Source organism: Cheilinus undulatus, linkage group 15 (assembly GCF_018320785.1).
Source record: "Cheilinus undulatus linkage group 15, ASM1832078v1, whole genome shotgun sequence".
NCBI lineage: Eukaryota > Metazoa > Chordata > Actinopteri > Labriformes > Labridae > Cheilinus > Cheilinus undulatus.
Genome location: NC_054879.1, coordinates 39037944 through 39058670, shown reverse-complemented (window position 1 = coordinate 39058670; position 20727 = coordinate 39037944). Strand labels below are relative to the sequence as shown.

The following is a 20727-nucleotide window of genomic DNA, read 5'->3' as shown; positions in this document are numbered from 1 at the left end:
ATGGCGGCGCAGGCAGACCGCGGAGTACCGCTGAGTACGGTGAGAAGACTTAAGTTATAACATTTAGGGGGGATTTCAGCATTTTTTTTAATTTCAGATGTTATATAGACTTAAAACACAACACATATTGTTACTTATATTGTCGGGTTGAATTCACTGTACGCTAGTTTATATTAAATTTATTGCTCGAGGTTCTCTTGAGCTATGTGGTTGCATTTCCGTTTTCGTCCGTTTTTATTCAGTCAAGAATTGCCACTAATTTGTAAAATTAGTTTAAAATACAGCTAAAAATCAACCGTTGCTCACTGCTGCTCTTTCCTCTAGTAAAAAGGTGAAAGTAGTGTATTTTATTTAGGTTAATGTCAACTTACGCATAATCAGTCAACTAGTATTGTTATTGTTTCCGTTTGACTTTCTAGTGAGTTAGTTTGTATGTACACATAAAACTGTTGACTGTCATACTGATTCACTGCCGCACCTTTTTCTGCCTGTATACAACCAGTCATGGTGTTTACAAGTGTTAAATTGTCACCGCTATTCGCACCGAGTCTTAATACAAATTAGCAATAATTTGTACTTAAAATGATATCGTAACTAAGGCGAAACTGCTCTGAAAAAACCGTCAGACAATTTTCTAAGATACCAATTTAAATGTAAACTCGAATAAACCATGTGAGTGGGGATGTTGACTGACTGGGGACTGCCCTTCTCTTTCAACCTACTTGTCAGCCACGCTGAAAAAAAAAAAAAAAGGCAAATGAATTGACAAAATAATAGCTATCATTACATTACATAACATTTTTTTTTCCAAGTATGACCTCAGATAAGGTATTTTTACAGTAACAGTAAACATTTAAACAGCTGGATTATATTAAAAAACGAAAGAATATGTACATTTTGAACTGAAAAGTCTATATTAGTTAAAAAAAAATACTAAACCTATCTTATGTATATATTTTAGCCAAGCTTTTTTATTATATTAAATATTTCCAGCATTTTCAAGGCCAGAGAAGTCCTTTATTTTCATTGCAGTAAAAGGACCATGACAAGATACATCCCATACTAATACAGTCCAAACTCATGAGACCCCTGCCCAGTGATGGCATGTGGACTCAACCTGTTTTTTTGTTTGTTTGTTTTTGGCCATAGATTGTATCACAAGTTAGTTAGGATGTCGATATTTACATAATCATTTTTTCAGGTACCAGTGTTGATATTTAAATGTATCTAAACATTAATCTAAAATGCTTTAAATATTCAGTTGAACGTTTTTAGATATGAACAAATTAACAACTTAAGTCCTTGACAATCAGCTTAACAGTCATAGAGTCATTCTGATGACAACCCAACAGTCGCAGAGTCACTCTAATGACAACCAGCAGTTAGTTACTCTGTTACTGTATCAGTAAGTTGAAAATGGGTAAGAAAATGATGGCTTAAACTAGCATTTAAACCCAAACAAGTCTCTTAATTAACTATAGATAAAGATAAATCATGAATTTGAAAGTAGAGCCAAACTTTTACATTCTCTGATTCATATATATCTTATAATTAATGGATTCACACTCCCATGTATTTTTTCAACTATTTGGCCTTTGTTTGAGCACGGTTGAGTAACACTTCCTTATACTGTATGTATCCATTTTAGACTGTGTAAGCACAAATGTTCCAAAACCTGTTAGATTCCCACTGACAATGATGCTGGACAATGATATTTAACTTTTAACAAGAGGTTTTTCTTATTGTGCCTCTTCCGTTTATATTGTTTTGAACAGGCATATCATGTATTTCCAAACATTTATTGCTTTAAAGGTGCAGTGTGTAATATTTAGCCTAGCAGCATTTAGCAAAACAAGCTTGGTTAAAGTGAAAGGTAACATTTATAAGTAGATTGATCTAAATTAGTGTTGACATCTGATAACATATTTTTTAAATTTATGTTTTAAATTAACTTAGAATAAGCCTTTTATTCATACTTAGGGAGGGTCCCCTCCAAGGACGCTGCCATCTTGGATTTTTGCATTTTGCCTGTTTCTATGGCATCATAGAAGGAACCAAATAACAGTTAAGCATGCATTGATTTTTAAACTTCATTGGTTCCCACAGTTATCACCAGAGAAATGATCATCACACTCCAGAATTGACTGCTAGATATTGATAGTCCCAGTTTTACACACTGCACCTTTAAACTTAAATTTTGGAACAGCCTCCCTGTAAAGTTGATTGGTCAGCAGGCCCAAGGAAATTTGAATATTAAGGAGGCGAGCAGTGTGTACTATTACTGCTATTACATGTTTAATGATATTTACCTGATGATTCAAAACCAGTTAAACTGGACCTGGATGAGTGAGAACCTGCACAAGCATGCTGGTATACTCATACTGCATGGCTGACTGTCTGATGTGAAAATTTGAATGGGTAAACAAATGTGATTTTCCTGCAGTCTGAACAAAGCTTTGGTGTGCACACTTCTCTTGTGGTCTTTTAGATGCGTTTATACTGCCTATGCTGAAGCAGCCATTAAGCCAGATAAAGTGGTGCTCAGCCAACAAAGCATTAATCTTTAAAGTAAAAGCCATCTGAGAAGCCCAAAGTAATAAGTGTGTACTTCTTCTTTTGCTCTACTTTCAGCTTTGCCCTAAGTTTCTTCACACCAATTCCACCAGCCACACCTGGCCCTTCAGTGCCATAGCTGAGCTCATAGGTGAGTCATCATTACATAACTGTCAACGGCTCATTTTAGTTAAGTTACTTTTTACCAAGTACTGTTGGTGAGAATGATTGAGAATCTTGGGTGACTCATTCTGATCCCTACTAACTGTATTTACCATGAATTTAACCAAGCTTTGAATGAGCATTGAATGAGTTTTTCATGTTGGGTTCTAGTCATGAATATCATCCCTGCTGTCTGTTGCCCTACAGCCTTCTGCTGAAATGAAACACAGCTGTGTTAGAACCCAGTACAGTAACCCTGCCCTCAGGTGCATTTTTGCTTTAATGCAGCTGTTCTATTAATAGACAGTAGTATGCCATAATTAATTTAATTTCTTTTTTCTAATTACCATGGGAGTTGACCGAGACTTGACTATTGCAAGGAAACACACATATTTTCCAACACTCACAGCAGTCATTTACATTTATCTACATATGTGCCAAGGCTGCCCGTAATGGTCATAATAAAAAGTATAAAAGTTTACTTTTAGGGTTTAGTATAAAAGCTCATAATATTTTGAGTTATTGGGTGTGCAGTAGTTCTGGTAACAGTCTCATTAATCAAGACAAAAACAGTCAAACAATTACACTTTAGTTATACAGTTGACAGTCACAGTGCTGCTGCGCTCTACATCAGCAGTTACTGAAAGTGTCATCCAGTGAAATTACATGGTTGCAGCTAAAGGTTGTGTAATCTTAAGAACAGCAAAATTGTATGTATTTATATATATATATATGAGTGTATATGAAATGGCTTGAAAGCAGTTTAACATCAAGGGACATAAGGACATGGCAGTGTACAGTGTAATTCAGCATGCATGATGATAACTTTGTGGTCCACACACTTTTTGATGTGGTTTCATTTTTAGTCAGTCTCACCACCCTTTTATCATCACCCTTAATCATCGCTGTCAGTGGTTAACGAGGCATGACTTACAGGCAAAACTTCCTATTTGGTGTGGCATTGACATTTGCAGCAGACATGCTGTGATTTTGTTTATATTATGTTATATTCTGTAGTGTTGCCCTTTCATCTGTTGAGTCTCAGTTTAGCAGAAGACTGTGAGTTATACAGAGGCTTAAAGCCGGACTGTAAAACTTGCCTACCTCTACCTCAGTGACTTTACTTCCTCTGCTGTTTCATTATCACCGCTTTTTACTGTTTATAATTAGTGCTTTAAGAAAGTTTGTAACAGATTATTTTTGCTTTTTTTGTTGTGGTTTTTTTTTTAAAGATGACTTTTTGGGCATTTTTGCTTTTATCTAATGGGGACATATTGGGAGAGAGAAAAGAGGAAGGCATCAAACATAGAGATGCATGATAGTGGATTTTCGCCAATATCAAATATGTTGATATTTACAGATTCATTTCAGCCAGTATCCAAAATTGATACCAATATTTGAATATGCTCCAAGAAAAGAAAGAAATCTCAGTCCTTTTGGACACACTTTAAGGTTTTAGGATGACAAAGGAATCGAACTTTTGTCCTCAAAAAACACTTTAAAGTTTAAAGAATGAGGCTAGATAAAGAAAAAGACCTCAACTAACATAGGTCTGTTGGTTCAGCCTAAAACTTCACTAATTTATCAGTATATACGGACAAAATTTACAGTCGATATATGCTAAAATACACAGACAAAATATTGGATGTGAATATTGGCAAAAATGTGGATATCTGCTGATACCGATACCAGACTGATAATATTGTAAGCCTTTCAAAAAAAAACTCAGAGTGTGATTGGATGAACGTTCTGTCTGTCGCATCTTTATGGGCCAATCAGTGTTGTAGAACACGTGTTGTAGCCCTTACCGAAGGAGTAAACTCCATAGAGAACTGCATAACGCAAACCATGGCGACTGTAGACATGTCACTACACGACTTTTGTCATTTTTGAAAAGAAAACAACTCACTGCTGTTCTTTGTTCTTCTTTTAACGAAGAAATATCATCAAGTTCTGATTAGCATGGATGCTGCTAAAGCATCCATGCTAATCTCTTCCACCTTAATTGCACCGGCCTCTTGTTTCTGCTTGCTTACGTCACGACTCCGCCACTCCCAAAAGTACTGCCCCTCGTCGCTGATTGGTCCTGTCACTATCTAACCGCAAGATGGATTTGCCTGTGAGAAACACAGACATAGGCTTATTCATCTGCTTTACAAGGTTAATAATACCGTGCATCCCGGCTTTATTCTACACTGCTGGACCAGAGTACAACTTTTGGCCTTTTCATGTGTCAACATGAGCAGATTGACAATGATATAAACCTTTAACCTTGAACAGCGGCCTCACTCTGACTCACTGTGTAGTATGAGCCCAAATACATTTGTGAAATATTCAGCATTATGAAACCATCCATCCATTCATTTTCTGTACCGCTTAAGCCTGCTTGGGGTCGTGGGAGGCTGAAGCTTAGGCCCGGGAACCTTGCATCCAAACTGTGATACCAATTTGGAAAATTTCATGCCTGTTTCTAGAAGAGTGGAAAAAATATTTTAATGTGTGCTCACATCAGTGAACTCTGGTGCATTTCAGGTAGGCAGGAAGTCTAAATATTAATTGGTTTAAAAACAAGCATCTTCCAGAAGTGTGGCTTGAGTTTAAATCTCCAATAGAGATCAGACTGTCAGCCACACTTACATTCGATGTCTGTTTTATTGAAATCAAACAGATGTGAGACAAATGTGAAACCCTTAGTTTAACACACAATAAACTTTTCAAGTCTCCAACAGTTCTCAACACACCCAGCATAAAAACTGCCATTGATGGCATGCAAAATCACTCCAGCAGATTTGGAAGCATTAGTGTGCCTGAAATCTGAGTAAATCATATCCTTTCTAAACTTTTCCATCACGATAGTGTAAGAACTGTACACACTGAGGGTTGAGGCATCCATGTATGTTTGAGTTGACTCTAAATGTTGTTTCCTTTGACAGACAATGCCTATGATCCTGATGTCAGTGCCAAACATTTCTGGATCGATAAGACTGTGGTCCAAGGACAAGAATGCCTCAGCTTTATGGATAGTGGAAACGGTCTGAACCTTGAAACCATTCATAAGATGCTCAGGTACAGATGGCGCTGCTCCTAGTCTGCACAAGTCTTCTCCAGTAACATTATCCTAAATGTTTAGCATTTTTTCCTTAACCCTGTCAATTGATGGTTACTCAGTCCTGCCAGTGTTATCATACATATAAACAAATGTGATTCCTGCATATCTAATGATCATTTTCATCTTCAGCTTTGGCTACAGTGACAAGACGGCTCTTAAGGGTGTGAAGCCAATCGGTATGTATGGTAACGGGTTCAAGTCTGGCGCCATGCGTCTTGGAAAAGACGCCATCGTCTTCTCCAAATCAAAGACAACTTCCTGCGTCGGGATGCTCTCCCAGACCTACCTGAAAGAAATCGACGCCAAGCAAATCATTGTTCCTATTGTCTGCTTTCAACAGAGTCAGACAAAATCATATATCCTTTATCTGCTGCATGATCAGGAACAATAGCATTTAAACAGATGTTTTAGTGAGGCATGTTTTCCTGCAGCCATAAACCAGACATGTAGTTATTTTTTATTTTGAAGTCATCCTTAACTTGAGCTTCACTTAGAGTTGCAGAGGAGCAGCATGCCAGTCTGACGGACATTTTAAAGTATTCCCCATTTAAGACACAGGAAGAGCTGCTAAAAGAGATCGAAACCATCAGTTCCTCTTTCTCTGAAAGTAAAACTGGCACAAGGATCATCATCTGGAACCTCCGCGGGTCTGTGTGTAACACGCACGCACACAAAATAACATCTAATTTTACACAAAACTTTATGCTTGAAACTTGATTCAGCATATTTAAACACAAGTTTTTAACTGTTTTTTCAAGTTTAAAATGGTTTATTTCAAACAAAATGTTCTGTTTAATTTTGAAGTTGCACTACATGCATGGATTCTTTTAAAAATAATGCACTTCAAATTTAAGAAAGCCACTTTTAGGGCAAGCTTACACCAGGCTCAGTTGCTCATACCATGTCCTTTCCAGTTCCCTTCTTACCTGCATTCAGATTACTGCCCAAGTATTGCCCAAGTGTTATGACAAAATGTATCATAACATAAAGCTCCTCAAACTTTCACGTTTTTGATTTTATTGCATTTCTTTCTGCGTACGGTGTTATGAATTGTAAATTTTAGTCTTAAGGATGCCACAGAACTGAGTGGTTTTCTTGCAGTAAAGACCAGGTCACCTAAACTTTTCCACTATTTTTACAGGACATCTACTGAAACAACAGAGTTTGACTTTGAGACGGACCGTTATGATATCCGAATTCCTACTGATTTCTACGAGGAGATGAATGAAACTGCTCAACCTGGCAGGATCGCTTCACACATCCCTGAGAGCTTTTACTCTCTTCGGGTAAGAAACAGTACCCTGGATGTCTTCAAGTAACTCTTATTGGTTCCAGCTTGTTTCAGGCATCATTTTCAGAGCCAGAATTACTCTATGACTTATGACACAATATTACTTCCTCTTTGTGTTGTGCAGTAGGATTTAGAAAAACTGTTTATTGCTACATGGCTGTTTTTTATTTGGTCTTTAAGTTGCAGAAGATTGTCGAGAAAATCTTCTGCCTCTCCCTCTTTGAATCACTTTTTAAATGCAAACTCAAGACCTAACTTTTTAGTTTGGCCTTTAACTAAATTTTTTACATTATCATCTTAATATTTTTTTAAGTGTTTTAGATTTTGTCTCACTCTATTTTAATTTCAGGATTGAATTTTGGTAGTTTATCCTCTTATCATAATTTACCAAGTTCTCTTTATATGTTTTAGACTTATTTTAGAAAACTTTATTGAGCTATCTTTTAGTTTTTGCGTTTCCACAGCACAAAGATTCTTGTTCTTACAGAATCCATTACTCATGATATAAAATGGACTTCAGATGTATAGTGCTTTTTTTTTTTTAGTGGTCTGACTACTCAAACTGCTTAATGATATACTTGCCAATGTTGTTGTGGATTATGGGGTGGGGAAGAGGGGACAGGGATAAGATGGGACGGGCAGAGCAGGGTAGGGTGAAGTCGTGTATTTTTGTTTTTTGGGGGGGGGGGTTGTGTGTAAAGCACTTTGTGCTACGTTGTTTTGATGAAAAGTGCTAAACAAATAAAGACTAACTGATATAGATTTGAATAGGTTAACTTTTGTGTTTTTATAGGCATACTGCAGAATTCTCTACCTGAAACCACGGATGCAGATCATCATACGTGGTGTAAAGGTGAAATCTCAGCTAATTGAAAAGAGCCTTGCCTTCGTAAGAAAGGATCTCTACAAGCCGACTTTCCTGGTATCCTTTCATTAAAGAAGCTTCTCCTGAACTGTGCTTTTTTATGTTTGATTTAAAATTCTGTGCTGAGAAAATTAATTTGTTTTATTTGGGACATTTATATGCTTCAGATATTTCCTTAATTTTTATATAAGAACTCCAAACCCATCCGTATTACTTTTGGTTACAACACTAAAAGTAAAGACCAGTACGGCGTCATGATGTATCACAAGAATCGGCTCATCAAAGCATATGAGCGTGTTGGCTGCCAGCTAAAGGTGAGTTTCTCTTGTTTTGATAAATTTGTTTCGGACAAGCAGCAGTGTCCAATGGTGATAAGTGAAGCTGAAGAGGAAGTGCAAAGAAGCTGCAGTCTCTACATCATTTCATTAAAAAATTAATCTGTACAGGTGGTGATTTTATAACAGTAGATGGGCTGGGTTCTGAGTTGGGCTTTCCTTAGCTCCTTTTCTCCATCTGATTGTATGTTAAGTAGAGACAACATTTCAAACATGGAGTCTGCAATCTATAGTCTTCAAATTGCCTCTGTTAACTTATGAGTTGCGTCATCTAGACTGCATCCATGTTTTATGCAGTTAATGATTTCACACACTTCCACAGACCTCTAAGTTTGTTTCCTTTGTCGGTAATTTCTCTTAAATATTTTCCTTCAACAGGCCAACAACAAAGGTGTCGGGGTGATTGGAGTCATAGAGTGCGGCCTCTTTCTGGAACCAACCCACAACAAACAGAGCTTCAATGAGACGGATAAGTACAGGTAGAACCACTACCACTCATCCAGCTTTTATCACATGTCTGATTTGCATCTAGACATTTTTTGGTCATATTCTCCTACAGATACTTTTGGTTTGCAAAGAAGAAAGCTCGAAGGTCCTCATACTCTAATCTCCTGTTTATGTGGACCTCACGCTTAATGTGATCCAATTTGTTATTTTGTCCCTTGTTTAAATGTAGATTATTTTCCCTTTTAATTTGTTGTTCACATGGATTTTCAAGTTTAAAGGGAAAAAATGAGGCCTGCATGCTACGAGAGAATTAAGCAATAACACTGATCCATTAAGAAATAACAATGAGAAGAGAGATGAATAAACAAAATCACATGATATGTTGTAGCTATGACACACATTTGCCTCCGAATTGTAATAAATTAACTTAAATGTACTTTTAGCTCTATATAAATGCATCGAAATGTTGGGAGAGCATGACCATTTCTCCCCCAGCCTTCATGCAGTTGGTAAAATATCAGCTACTGACTAGAAAAACATTGCATATTTATATATGAAGTATTTTTCCTCATTCATTGTATTCAATTTAGACCCTGGTGACATTTATTGGGATTACTCACTTTGCAAAAATGATTAATTTGTGTTGAATTGTGCAGCTCTTGCACAAATGGTACCATGGTATATTTGTGTGTAGAAAATGTCACATCTGACGTCAGTGTTTTAATGATGGCCACATGAATTTACCTCATGAACCAGCCGCTTAGCCCAGCAGCTCACTACCACGCCAAACACTTTAAATAGTTAAAATGTAAAAAGATATTTTGGTCTGCGTCACTCTGAACTCTGATTGGAAAACAGAAAACAACCCAATTGGTCCTGGGCTCTTTTATTGATGATAGAAGTTCAACAGAAATATAGAATATTCAAGATCTTAATTTCTTGCAACAGGAAAACTATGACCAATTTGGGAATCAAACTTGAAGAGTATTGGCAGGAAATCCGTCACAGGAGACAAACTGAGGATCCAAATAACAACATACCTGTAGAGGACACAACGTAAGTATATTCAGCAGTGATTGTACTCAAACATATTGTTCCTCTTACCATAATTACTTCCTTCATGCTCTCATACTCGTCTCTGTTAATGTTCTCAGTAAGAAACCGGATCAAAACTGGGTTCAGTGTGATGACTGTATGAAGTGGCGCAAACTTCCTGATGGGATTGACCCCAGCAAACTACCAGATAAATGGTCCTGCCATTTGAACCCAGATCCTCAGTACAGGTAAGACAGGTTGTTCTGAAAAAAAAAAAAAAAGAGAAGTTATCGACAAATATGCTGCTCAGTCTCTTTAGATCTTCACATAATTATAATGTTACTTGTTATTTAGTCATCACCATCTTAAAACCGTAGGCCATTGGGTCCCAACCTGGTATAACCTCTAGGGGGCGCCAAGGATCTTAAGGGCGTCACAAGGCTTTGTCTGCTCTGAAGTTGTCAAAATTAGTTTTGCAGATAAAAATTAAAATGAGGATAAATCGCATTTTAAGTAGCTCATACAAAGATTTTTAAAAACATGGGAAAAAACTGAGATCTTGGGGTTTTTATCAGTAAAACAACTAATAGAGATTGTTGATTTTGACAGCATAAAAATGCCTTACTTTTCCAAATTAAAAGGTTATAAACCGCTGATGATTCAGCCACCCCTCATCTACTTTTGCTTGATTTCATTTTAAACCATATGTTTTAATTGATCTCAAATTTTACTCTAGTTTGCAATTTCTCCACATTTTGCCATCTTAAAGAATTTTAATGGTTGATGTGAATGAATTTAAATGAATTATACCAATACGTTTTCATGGAATATGTGAGACTTATGGTAAAGTTTTTGGGTGTTAAGACTGAGTGGATTTCGGCACATGGTACTCTTCTGGGGAGTTTACTGGGCAGTTTGCCGTGGTGCCACGATGGGAGGGGGAGGCAAAGCAAGACCAGCTGACGACTTAAGCACTGCAGAAGAGAAACAGTTTATAAATGTCACCTCAGATTCAGCAATGTAGTTGCTTTTCAAGTCTTAGTTGGTGAGAACCAAATATACAGTAATGCTGGGCTAATAAGCAGGTCATGGTATTCCCTGGAAACTGCCTGTAACACTAGTGGGGCTTTTCCATTACATGGTGTGGCGCGGCACGACTTGGTTTAACTCGCCACAGCAGCCCAGCGCAGCAGGGGATTTGCTTTTCCACCACAACTGAGCTACCTGTAGAACCGATGACGTCTTGTTTTGAGCCCTCCTCAGTCTCTCTACACTGTGTGATCTGATTGTCTTTACATCATTTTAAAGGAAAAATCAAACTGTAGGCTGACAGCGCTGCACGCTGCTCTTTTCACATTCTCCCCCTCTTTCTCTCTCTCTCTCTCTCCGCGACCAATAAACAAAACAATTCACACTCATCATCAAAAGGAGAGAATTTTTCAGCATGTACGTTAAAGAACAGCCTTCTGATGATTGATTTGTGGGTCTCTAGGGAGCAGAAAATGAACACAATCATATTTTTGGATTGGGCGGTGAGAACTGCATGCTTTACTAGCGCCAGTTAATAAATTAAAGACTGACTCTGTCATGGGCTAAATGTCTGGAACATCTCCAGCACTTTATTTTCTTAAAAGTCTAGAATTTGTCTATCAGAAGGGGAAAGGGCTAAACGTTTGTTAATAGTAGGTGCAGAAAAAGTTGTGATCCTGGATCTGCATCTGGTCCTTCCTAAATTTCACTTGACAGTGTGAGATGCTGTGCACAACTATCGGACCATAGTATGAGCACATAAATCCCGAGTTTTGGTCTTATGTCATAAATGTTTCAGTCGTACAGTGAATGCTGACATTAGACCACCAGTGTAACAGAGTTACAGACAGCTGGAGCGGAGGCAGGGTTAAAGCATTTCTCCCCGTGGGCTGAAAATTTATCATGGAGGGGAAATATCAGTAGCAGAAGGGGTAAATCCCTCCCAGGATATCGCACCCTATGGACCGCTTGGACGTCAGCACGGCGCACTTGGAGATGGGTTTGGCCCTGCTCTAGAGCATTTGAGCGCAGCTTGGCATGCCTTGGCTCGGCCAAACTGGTGATGGAAAAGAATAATGGCACGGCTTGGTTTGGCTAGTGTAGCTGTTGTCTCTAAAGTGAGGAAAACAAAGTCATAAAACGTGAACTGTACATGTTACTGTCAACAAGATCTCTGATTAAAAAAATAAAAATGCTCATGTTCAACTCTGATTTTCCTTTTAGGAGCTGCAAAATGCAGGAGGAAGCCGAGGACTCTGATGATGATATGCCTGCATACCGAAAGACTTACAAACAACAGTAAGTAGCACCGCTGTTTCCACAATGAATATTTCGATGCATAAAACCCTAGAAGATCCTAGTTTCCTAGTTGGTATCCTAGTATGTTATATTCCTATTCAACCACACAGATTTGTAATGACCTTAAAATCTAAAAGTAGACTTTAGCTGTTGCTTTTGTTTAATTGCTGTGATGGAGATGACGGGCACTTTGAACCAGGCATAGGGGTTGCATTACAATCCATGTACTCATTGGTGGCATAGTGATAGATCTGTATCCTTCATAAAAGGAAAACTCAAATATCTTTACCCCTGTTATTTTTTTTTTTTACAGAGAGAGGGTTCTTAAAAAGAATCAAGAGATGAGAAGAAAAAGGGTGAGACTACATAGTTTGATTTATTCAATCTGCACCAATAACCCCAAAGCAACATTAAGAATATACATTAAGAATTAACCCTTTTTTTTTTTTTTTTACTAGGAGGAAGAGCTGCGTTTGGCTGAACTCGCCAAGCAAAACCAGGCCCTTCAACGGCAAAAAGAAGATCTGCAATGGGAGCTTCAGCTGCGAGATATAGTATGTATTCCTTTTTATAGGGATATGAGAGGATAACTAGAGTGTGTTCTGCTTTTTCTTGAGATAATGATTGTGTTACATGTGTTTGCTTTTAGACCTCAAATTCCCCGTCCACCAGCACTAACATGAGGAGACAAGGGGGCGCTGCAGGAGGTAAATCCTTTTTTCCAAGGTCTTCAACCTTACTTTTAAAAACTAGATACATCTCTAGCCTCCGGACATGACACTTTTCCATTTAATCACTCTATGGACTCATCCCTCAGGTCTGGAAATGTGCACATGCACATGACTCAAAGGTGGTCAGACAGTTTCAAAACCATCCTGTTCCTTTAAAATCCTGGAGTTATTAGTCAATATTCATTTCAGTCTAGTTGAAGAGCTACATATAGAACTGTGTCTGCTATTAAGTAAATTGTTTTGCAATACTCTATCCACTTTTTGTCAATGTAAATACAGTGCGCTCTGTTTCTGGATTTAAAGGTACAGTGTGTAAAACTGAGTCGCATTTAGTGTAACAAGCATAGTAGAAATGGAACTGAATTCCTGTTAGGGGCTACCTATGATCTCCTATCATCACCCCTTAACCTAAAACACTGGGTGGACGGGGACCCATCATGTCCTTTGTGCTCTGGGATAACAGCTTGGAGGCACATTTTGGCAGGCTGTAGTATCAGTTTGTCACAAGGTAGATATACATGGCAGCATAGCAGGGTTTGAAAAGTCAACAGATGAATGCAGGATGTACTCAGGGAGAGAGGACAGTTCAGTTTGTCCATGAGGGAGAGAATGTTAAAGGAGGCAGGGTTTTTAGGTAGGTGCCAGTCAGGCAAGATAAGGGATGCTAAGGACTAGGAGATACAGGTAGATTTGGGAGGGAAACTTGCACCACAAGCGATTATTTGCACTATTTGAGGCCTGACATGGTGCTACAGTCTTCTATTCAGAGTATAGGTTTCCTGGTAGGATTCTGTGGAGGAAGCTTAAAGGAAAAAGCTTAGATCTGCAGATGTAGAAGCAGAAGCTGAACAGCAAGGATGGAAAGTTAGGACGCGTACAGAAGAAGTGGGGTGTAGAGGGTTTGTAGCAAGGGCAGCTGATTCTCTACTTAGAGAGCTGGGAGTGCAGGGGCAGAATTTGCAAAAGACAGTTAAAGAGATGTCAGATGATGCAGTTCAGGCCAGTCAGTGGATTTGAATGAGGAGGAATAATGCTAGCTGTGAGCAATGACTAAACTTCTTAACTCCTTTATTTGTAATTTTCCTCATAATCTGCTCTTTTCCCTCTCCCCTAATGAAAATCAGGCAGTAGGAGGAGGCGGAGCCTCAAGCCATGGCAGGCATAAGCCAACATCCTTTAGCTCCATTTCCCCCACCTTAATATTAAGCTCTGTCTCTTTCTCTCTTCCAACCTTTCTCATTTTCTCTTGTGTATTTTTTGTTTGTTTGTTTGTTTGTTTTATGTCTAATATTTGTACAGGAATAGTTGGTTTTCTGTAATTGTAGTTATGAGCGTTAGGGAAGGTAGCATCAGCATCGTCACTACCTGGAGCTTGCATGTGTGCAGCATGGCCTTGCTGTTTAGGCTGTATGGGCCATGTTTTAAGGTTTTTCAGTTCTAAAACTGACTGGGGCCAGAATTAGAAATACAAGCCTCTATCAACCATTAAAAAGTTAATGATCATTATGGCCTCTGGGGGATCAAGCTTTGGATCACCATGACTTGGATTGATAAAGACATCTGGGCTACTAATGAGCAAATTTGTTGTTAATCTCCAAAGATGACAAGAAAAATACTTATTTTGTCTGTTTCTTTCTCTTTAGCTCGCAGCTCCCCTAGTAGCAATGGTCTTCCAGTCATTTCTAGCGTATGCTCATTATCATCTGCCCCCATGAGGTATAATGTTTGCATAATTTTTTAAAATTCTTACATTTATCACTTGATTGCTTTCTGAAGTCAATAATCTTTGTTTTCTGTGCTCTGTAGGGGTAAAAGACCACAACCAGGTACTCCACAAACAACACCAAAGAGGCCGCGAGTTAACGGGCTCCACAGAAACCCCTCTAGTCCATCTTTATTAGAAGATGGCTCAAACTCCCCATCTTTGCTTGTAAATGATGATGATGATGATGAAACTGACGATGACATCCTTATCTTGGAGGATGAGAGTACACCCAAACCTAAAAATCCTGCTTTTGATTTAAAGAGAGTAAAAACAGAACAAGGGCAAAGTGACGCTAATGTCGGCATGCTTTTGGAGTGCACTGATGATGCCGCAGTAGATGTTGCCATGGAGACAAGTGATGTAGCAACAGATGCTGCTGATACTAGCCCACCTCCACAGCACTCCACCAGCACAACTCAGACAGAAGTACCCAAGGTGAAGACTGAAAAGGAGTCTCAAACACTGACTGAAGGGGAGGAGGAGGCAGGGCAGAGCACAGCAGAAAAACAGGAGAGAGAAAAGAGTAAGGATGTTGATGTGGATGTCAGCAGCACTGAGAACAATCATTTAGATAATAAAGGAGATGCAGGACCTTCTTGTGCAGATGCCTTTGATAAAAGCGCCTCTGATTATCCCAGTATTATTGAGGTACAGGCGCAGCAGGACGAGCTCCTAGAGCTCATGTCTTCCACAGCCCAGGAGAGAGACTCGTTTAAAGACCAGGTCCACAGTCTTACATGCCAGCTGCAGGACATGCGGAGCGAACTTGAGGAGCTGACTCGGCTCAAAGTGAAAAGGGAGTGTTCTCACCAGGCCAGCCAGACCGAGGAAACCGTGGAGGAGGGCTGCTACAAAAGTCTGTTTGAGAAAGCCAAACAGAAAGTTGATGAACTGATTAAAGACAAAGAGCATTTACTGTCAGCCACTGAGAGCAAACCTGGTACTACACAAGGTGAAGAGAAGGAAATGGATGAGTTAGCGGTGCAGGTTGACACTCTGCTGAGAGAGCTGGATGAGAGAAACAAGGAGAGGGATGAACTGCGCTCACAGGTCAGTATGTTAGCTGTTTGTAATCTGTATTTTTCATCCAACAATAAATGAAGAAGCGTTGTCACTGTACCAAATTTGTAAACTTAAAGTATGATACTAGTAGATGCCAAACAATACTGGCACTAATATTCATACAACAACAACAGAAAATACAAGCAACTGATATATGGTCATTTCTGGTTGTTAATCACTGAAATTTGAAGTTAAAATTCTGCAACGTGTATTTCACAAATTGATACAATTACAGTGGTCATTGTCTTTGGCTTACCAAATTTGACTAAAGATCTTTTTTGTAGTTTAGGTGCTTTCTAATGCAGTGGTCACTGAAATAAAAAAAGATTGTATTGCTATAAACACAGAGTATTCGACAAACTTACAGCAAACTTCAAGAGCAATGCAAAGCCTATAAAAGAACATGAAACTTTCCCAAGTTATTTAAACCAGTTAGTATTTAATTGATAACAAAGTAGTTTGCAAAATTGATTCTGCTGCACATTTAATGTTAGGTGAGAATTAACTGCTGCAGGAACGTGTATGTGGTGCTGTCTGTGCTTAAACTAAACCACATGTTCCCACTTATGATGAAACATGTAGCCCAGTGCAACGGCATCCAAAAGAAATGGAACTTTTTGTCCAAAAGCATATTTGATATTGATATTGGCAGAAATCCAAAATCGTACATCCCTAGTATTGATCCCAAGCAGAAATAAAGGTAACCTGAATAGAAGTTCAGCGAAAGACAAAGGTGACAGCAGTGTAGCCGATGAAAACTGTAAAGTAGAGTTCGAGTACTCTATTTTTTCTTAACGTGGTGTGCCGTATTGCTACTTCCCCTGCAATTTCCACCCTTACACAGTATATCATCTAAGAGTTTGGTTTTGCAGCTGTAATATTTGACCAACTGGCTTCTCAATGCAGAGCACATAATGCAGGGATGTGTGTTGTTTTATTTAGATTTTTTTTTTAGCATGGAGGTGCATCCTTTATCTTTAGTCTCAAGTCTGCTTCCTCATAAGTTCCTGATGCTAAATTTTAAAAGTCAGTACCTTAAAGGTCGCAAAATATGCAAGATACACTTCTTCCAGGTTTATTTTCAACAATAATATGTGTCCCTGGTCTGTCCCTAAACCCCCTGAAATAAGAAATGACCCTATTCTCCCTCTCTAGCTAGCACCACCTTTCAGAAAATGTTTATTCAAACAAGCCATTTGGAGATTCCCCCTTGGTGTTTTCATAGCAGGAAATTCTATCCGTCTATCTATCTGTGTGGCCACCACAAGCATCATATCCTTCACAGTTTCTCAAACAACTTACCTGAACTAGTTCATATTGTGTTTCTAGCAGACATAGTTTCAGGTTTGTTCTCCTTCTTCACTTTTAAACCTTTCCTTTCCTCCTGGGGGTTTCTGTGTTGTACATCACCAGTTGGACAGACTTGAGGAGGAGAGAGCGAACCTGGCATCCCAGTGTGAAGAGCTCAGGTTGAGTCTGCAGCAGCAGAGAGAAAACATCCAAGACAAAGGCGCGTCTCCTCACAGCCCGACTGACTCTTCAGCAGGCGCATGTCCGAAAGAGAACGGAGCGACAGACTCAAGATCAGATGCATCTAGAAGGTCTGACTGAAAAATGATTCCCCTTTCATGTTGTATGAATTATGTCTCTCTGAAATGTTTAAGTTCGCAGTAACCAAGGACAGCAGCACCTGATTTGTTTTGTCCTTCTTCTCTCTTTAGTTTGATTGAACTTCGACACAACATCGGGCGTCTCCTCGTCTCCTACGTGCCCGCTCTGGACCTGAGCCAAGTGAACTATGAGTGTAATGTAATCGATGAGATCCTGGAGCAGGTGCTCTGTGATAACAGCTCTATCGAACCGATGGGGCTGAACCAAAAATCAATGCAATAATTTATCAGAGATTTTGGCATCTGAGGCAAAAACAGATTTCTTACAGTGTTAGGCCAGCCACACACTAGACGAGTTTTTAATCTGAAACTATTTTAAAACTGTGGTAGACCCCAGACATGAGGACAATTTCCAAAGATTTTTCATCTTCAATCATCTGAATGCACACACTAGACGACTAAGCCAGATTGTCCGATCACTGGAGACCACACACCTGCCGACCTGCCTACAACCTCGCTGGATCATATGACTTCAGAAGAAAAATAAATTTAAAAAAAAAGGATGTCTGTTGATACTGTCTTGCTGTCTCTCCACAACAGGCTGTCCTGGCATGCATTACAGGTGGTTGTTGTCAAATCTTGCCTAAAATCGGGCTTAAAATCCTGTAGTGTGTGGCCGGCCTTGGATAGTCATTAACAGTGTCTTAGTATGATCATGGTAGTCTTATTATGTTGAAACGTTGTAAATGTTTACAGTTTTTTATTGATGTACAGTTAAAGCAGAAAAAGCTACTTTGCACTTCTCTTCAACTAAATTGGAAGAAGCAGTGAATAATATTTGTAACCGATCCACTATTTGATAAAATAACATTTATCTCATGTCCACTCTGTTTAAATTTTGAAGGTCTTACCAAAAATGTTTTGATACTTCATGTTTTTTTTTTTGTTTTTGATAATTTATATTAACATTTGGCAGTTCCTTTTATGTTTTTTTATTCATCCTGCCAAGTATATATTTTTTATTTTTTTCTCCTCTATAAGGCAGTGTTTTAAGGCAAGCTATCATTGCCATCCTTGTACGACGTTCATAGAACAGACATGATACACTGGTAGCTTACTTACAGGATGATTCTGACTGATATAAAATTAAACAATGTATAAAAGAGTGATTAAGGTCCTTCTTACTCTGTCATCGGTCTGCTCTTGCTTAAACCATCTTTAATGAGGAATTATGATGGATGAATGAACATGCATGTCAGAGCTTAGCTGCAGACAGTTTCCCTGGGCTTAGAGGACTCAGTGCTGTATCTTTACAGAAACTGCCATCAGATTTTGACTGGCAAGAAAGTCACAGTTTGTGTGATGATGCTTATGATGTTTTATTGGGGTTTATTGAGTATGTTGTGTTTTTTTTACTAAGTCTCAAGTTCTGTTTTGTAAAAGAGAACCTTGAATTAAAAAGTTCCCCACTAGAAGAGCAGATAGGAATAGACTTTTTCATAATATAATAAAATATAATGTGAATATATGTACAAATAGAATACCTTGATTTCATTATTAATGCATTAAAACTTGATCATTAAAAAGTAGTGCATTTATTGTCATTGCATGAAATCGGCTCTGCTTCCCAACAATCAAACTCGCTCACACATACACACATAATAGCTTAAAGGAGTTACTAACTGTGGCAGACCAAAAAAGTTCTAATAAAATGGAAGAAAAGACATATTCATGGTGGATACTGAGTAACTGAATGTGAAATATTATCAGCTGTTGCTGGTGAGTTGTTTGTCAAGGGGAAAAATAATACTCGCCGTAAAATGATGGATGGTAGAAGCTGAATGTTCCCGTACATACAATTGTACATGAATGCAAATGCTTACACTATAAAATGTCTCCAGTAATCAAAAAAGCATAAGTTTGCAATGGTAGAGACAGTTACATGAATACATAGAGTGCTGTGAAAAAGTATTGGCCCCCTTTCTGATTCCTGATTGTTTTGCATATTTATCACACTTGAATGTTTCGGATCATGAAACCCATTTTAATATTTCACAAAGATAACCCAAGTAAATACAAAATGCACTTTCTAAATTATGATTTTATTTATTAAGGTGAAAAAAATCCAAAACTATCTGTTCCTATATGTGAAAAAGTATTTTCCCCCCCTTGTTAAATCATGAGTTAACAGTGGTGAACCTTCCCAGGAGTGGTCGGTTAACCAAAATGACTCCAAGAGTCCAACAACAACTCATCCAGGAGGTCACGAAAGAACCCAGAATGACATCCAAAGAGCTGCAGGCCTCACTGGCTTCAGTTAAGGTCAGAGTTCATGACTCAACCATAAGAAAGACACTGGGCAAAAATGGCATCCATGGGAGAGTTTCAATGCAATAACCACTGCTGACAAAGAACACAAAGGCTCGTCTCACATTTGCCAAGAAACATCCTGATGATCCCCAAGCCTTTTGGAGAAATATTCTGTGGACTGACGAGACAAAATCTGAACTTTCTGGAGGGTGTGCGGCCTGTTACATCTGGAGTAAAAATAACACAGCATAAACAGAAAAAATAAATGAATGTTGAAAGAATCACATCCCAGATGCATTTAGACAGTGAGCAGACAGTGAATCATGTTTAAAACACTGTTAAGTACATTAACTTTGTCACGTTATTAGTACAACAGAGCAACAGGTACTGAGCATTACAGAAAATATAATTTAGAACTTTTAGCTTTTACTAACTTCAGCAAGATGTTTGATTAAACAAAAATGAAGCAGTATCTACTACAGTGAATATTTGTTTCAAAACAACCACTCTTGATGCTAAATCCTTTAAGTAACCCATTGGAAGGATCACGATTTTACTATTATTGTTACTGTACCAGAAATTCCACCCACATTTGTAGCTACACTAGACCCCCCAGGAATAAGGTGGATAAGCAAGTTTGAGTACTACCACTTACAATGACACAGGATATTACAGGAAAATCAATAACAATAGAGGCAGAAATCAGAAATGAAAGAGAGAGGATAATAACACTGACAATACTGAAATAAAAAGACCAAATGTATCTTTCCAGACGTGTCACTGCCCAGAAATTTAAAGTTTTAGTTGTGAAATCACAACACCAGCCTTTCCCAAACTTCAGTATGCTGTGGCCCAGTTTCAGACCTGAAAATCTTATGGGGCCCACCGAAACCCTTGTACTACTATAACATGAGACACAAATATTTACCTTTAATTTATCATGTTTCTGTTTCAGATACTCTAACATTACATGCAGTGTTTGCAGTGTTACACTGTGCAACTGATGAGCCACTGCCATTTATTTTGTTTTAATCAAACACCTGCAAAGATGCTCAGATTTACTTTTTAAATATCCCCAGATCCAGAAGTAAGCAGCATATTAGCATGTTTAAATGAGTGTCACC

General features: G+C 38.4%; 1 protein-coding gene across 1 annotated transcript; it reads left to right on the top strand.

The window, feature by feature from the left end:
* On the top strand, positions 1-17725 carry morc3a (MORC family CW-type zinc finger 3a). The gene is made up of 19 exons (XM_041807808.1): positions 1-39; positions 2632-2704; positions 5649-5781; positions 5954-6180; positions 6315-6471; positions 6966-7110; positions 7909-8037; positions 8172-8294; positions 8694-8794; positions 9711-9818; positions 9917-10045; positions 12051-12125; positions 12439-12481; positions 12584-12679; positions 12775-12832; positions 14500-14572; positions 14663-15671; positions 17097-17284; positions 17405-17725. The coding sequence occupies exons 1-19, from the start codon at positions 1-3 to the stop codon at positions 17574-17576; spliced, it is 3078 nt and encodes a 1025-aa protein (XP_041663742.1). The 3' UTR covers positions 17577-17725.
* The last annotated feature ends 3002 nt before the right edge of the window (positions 17726-20727 follow it).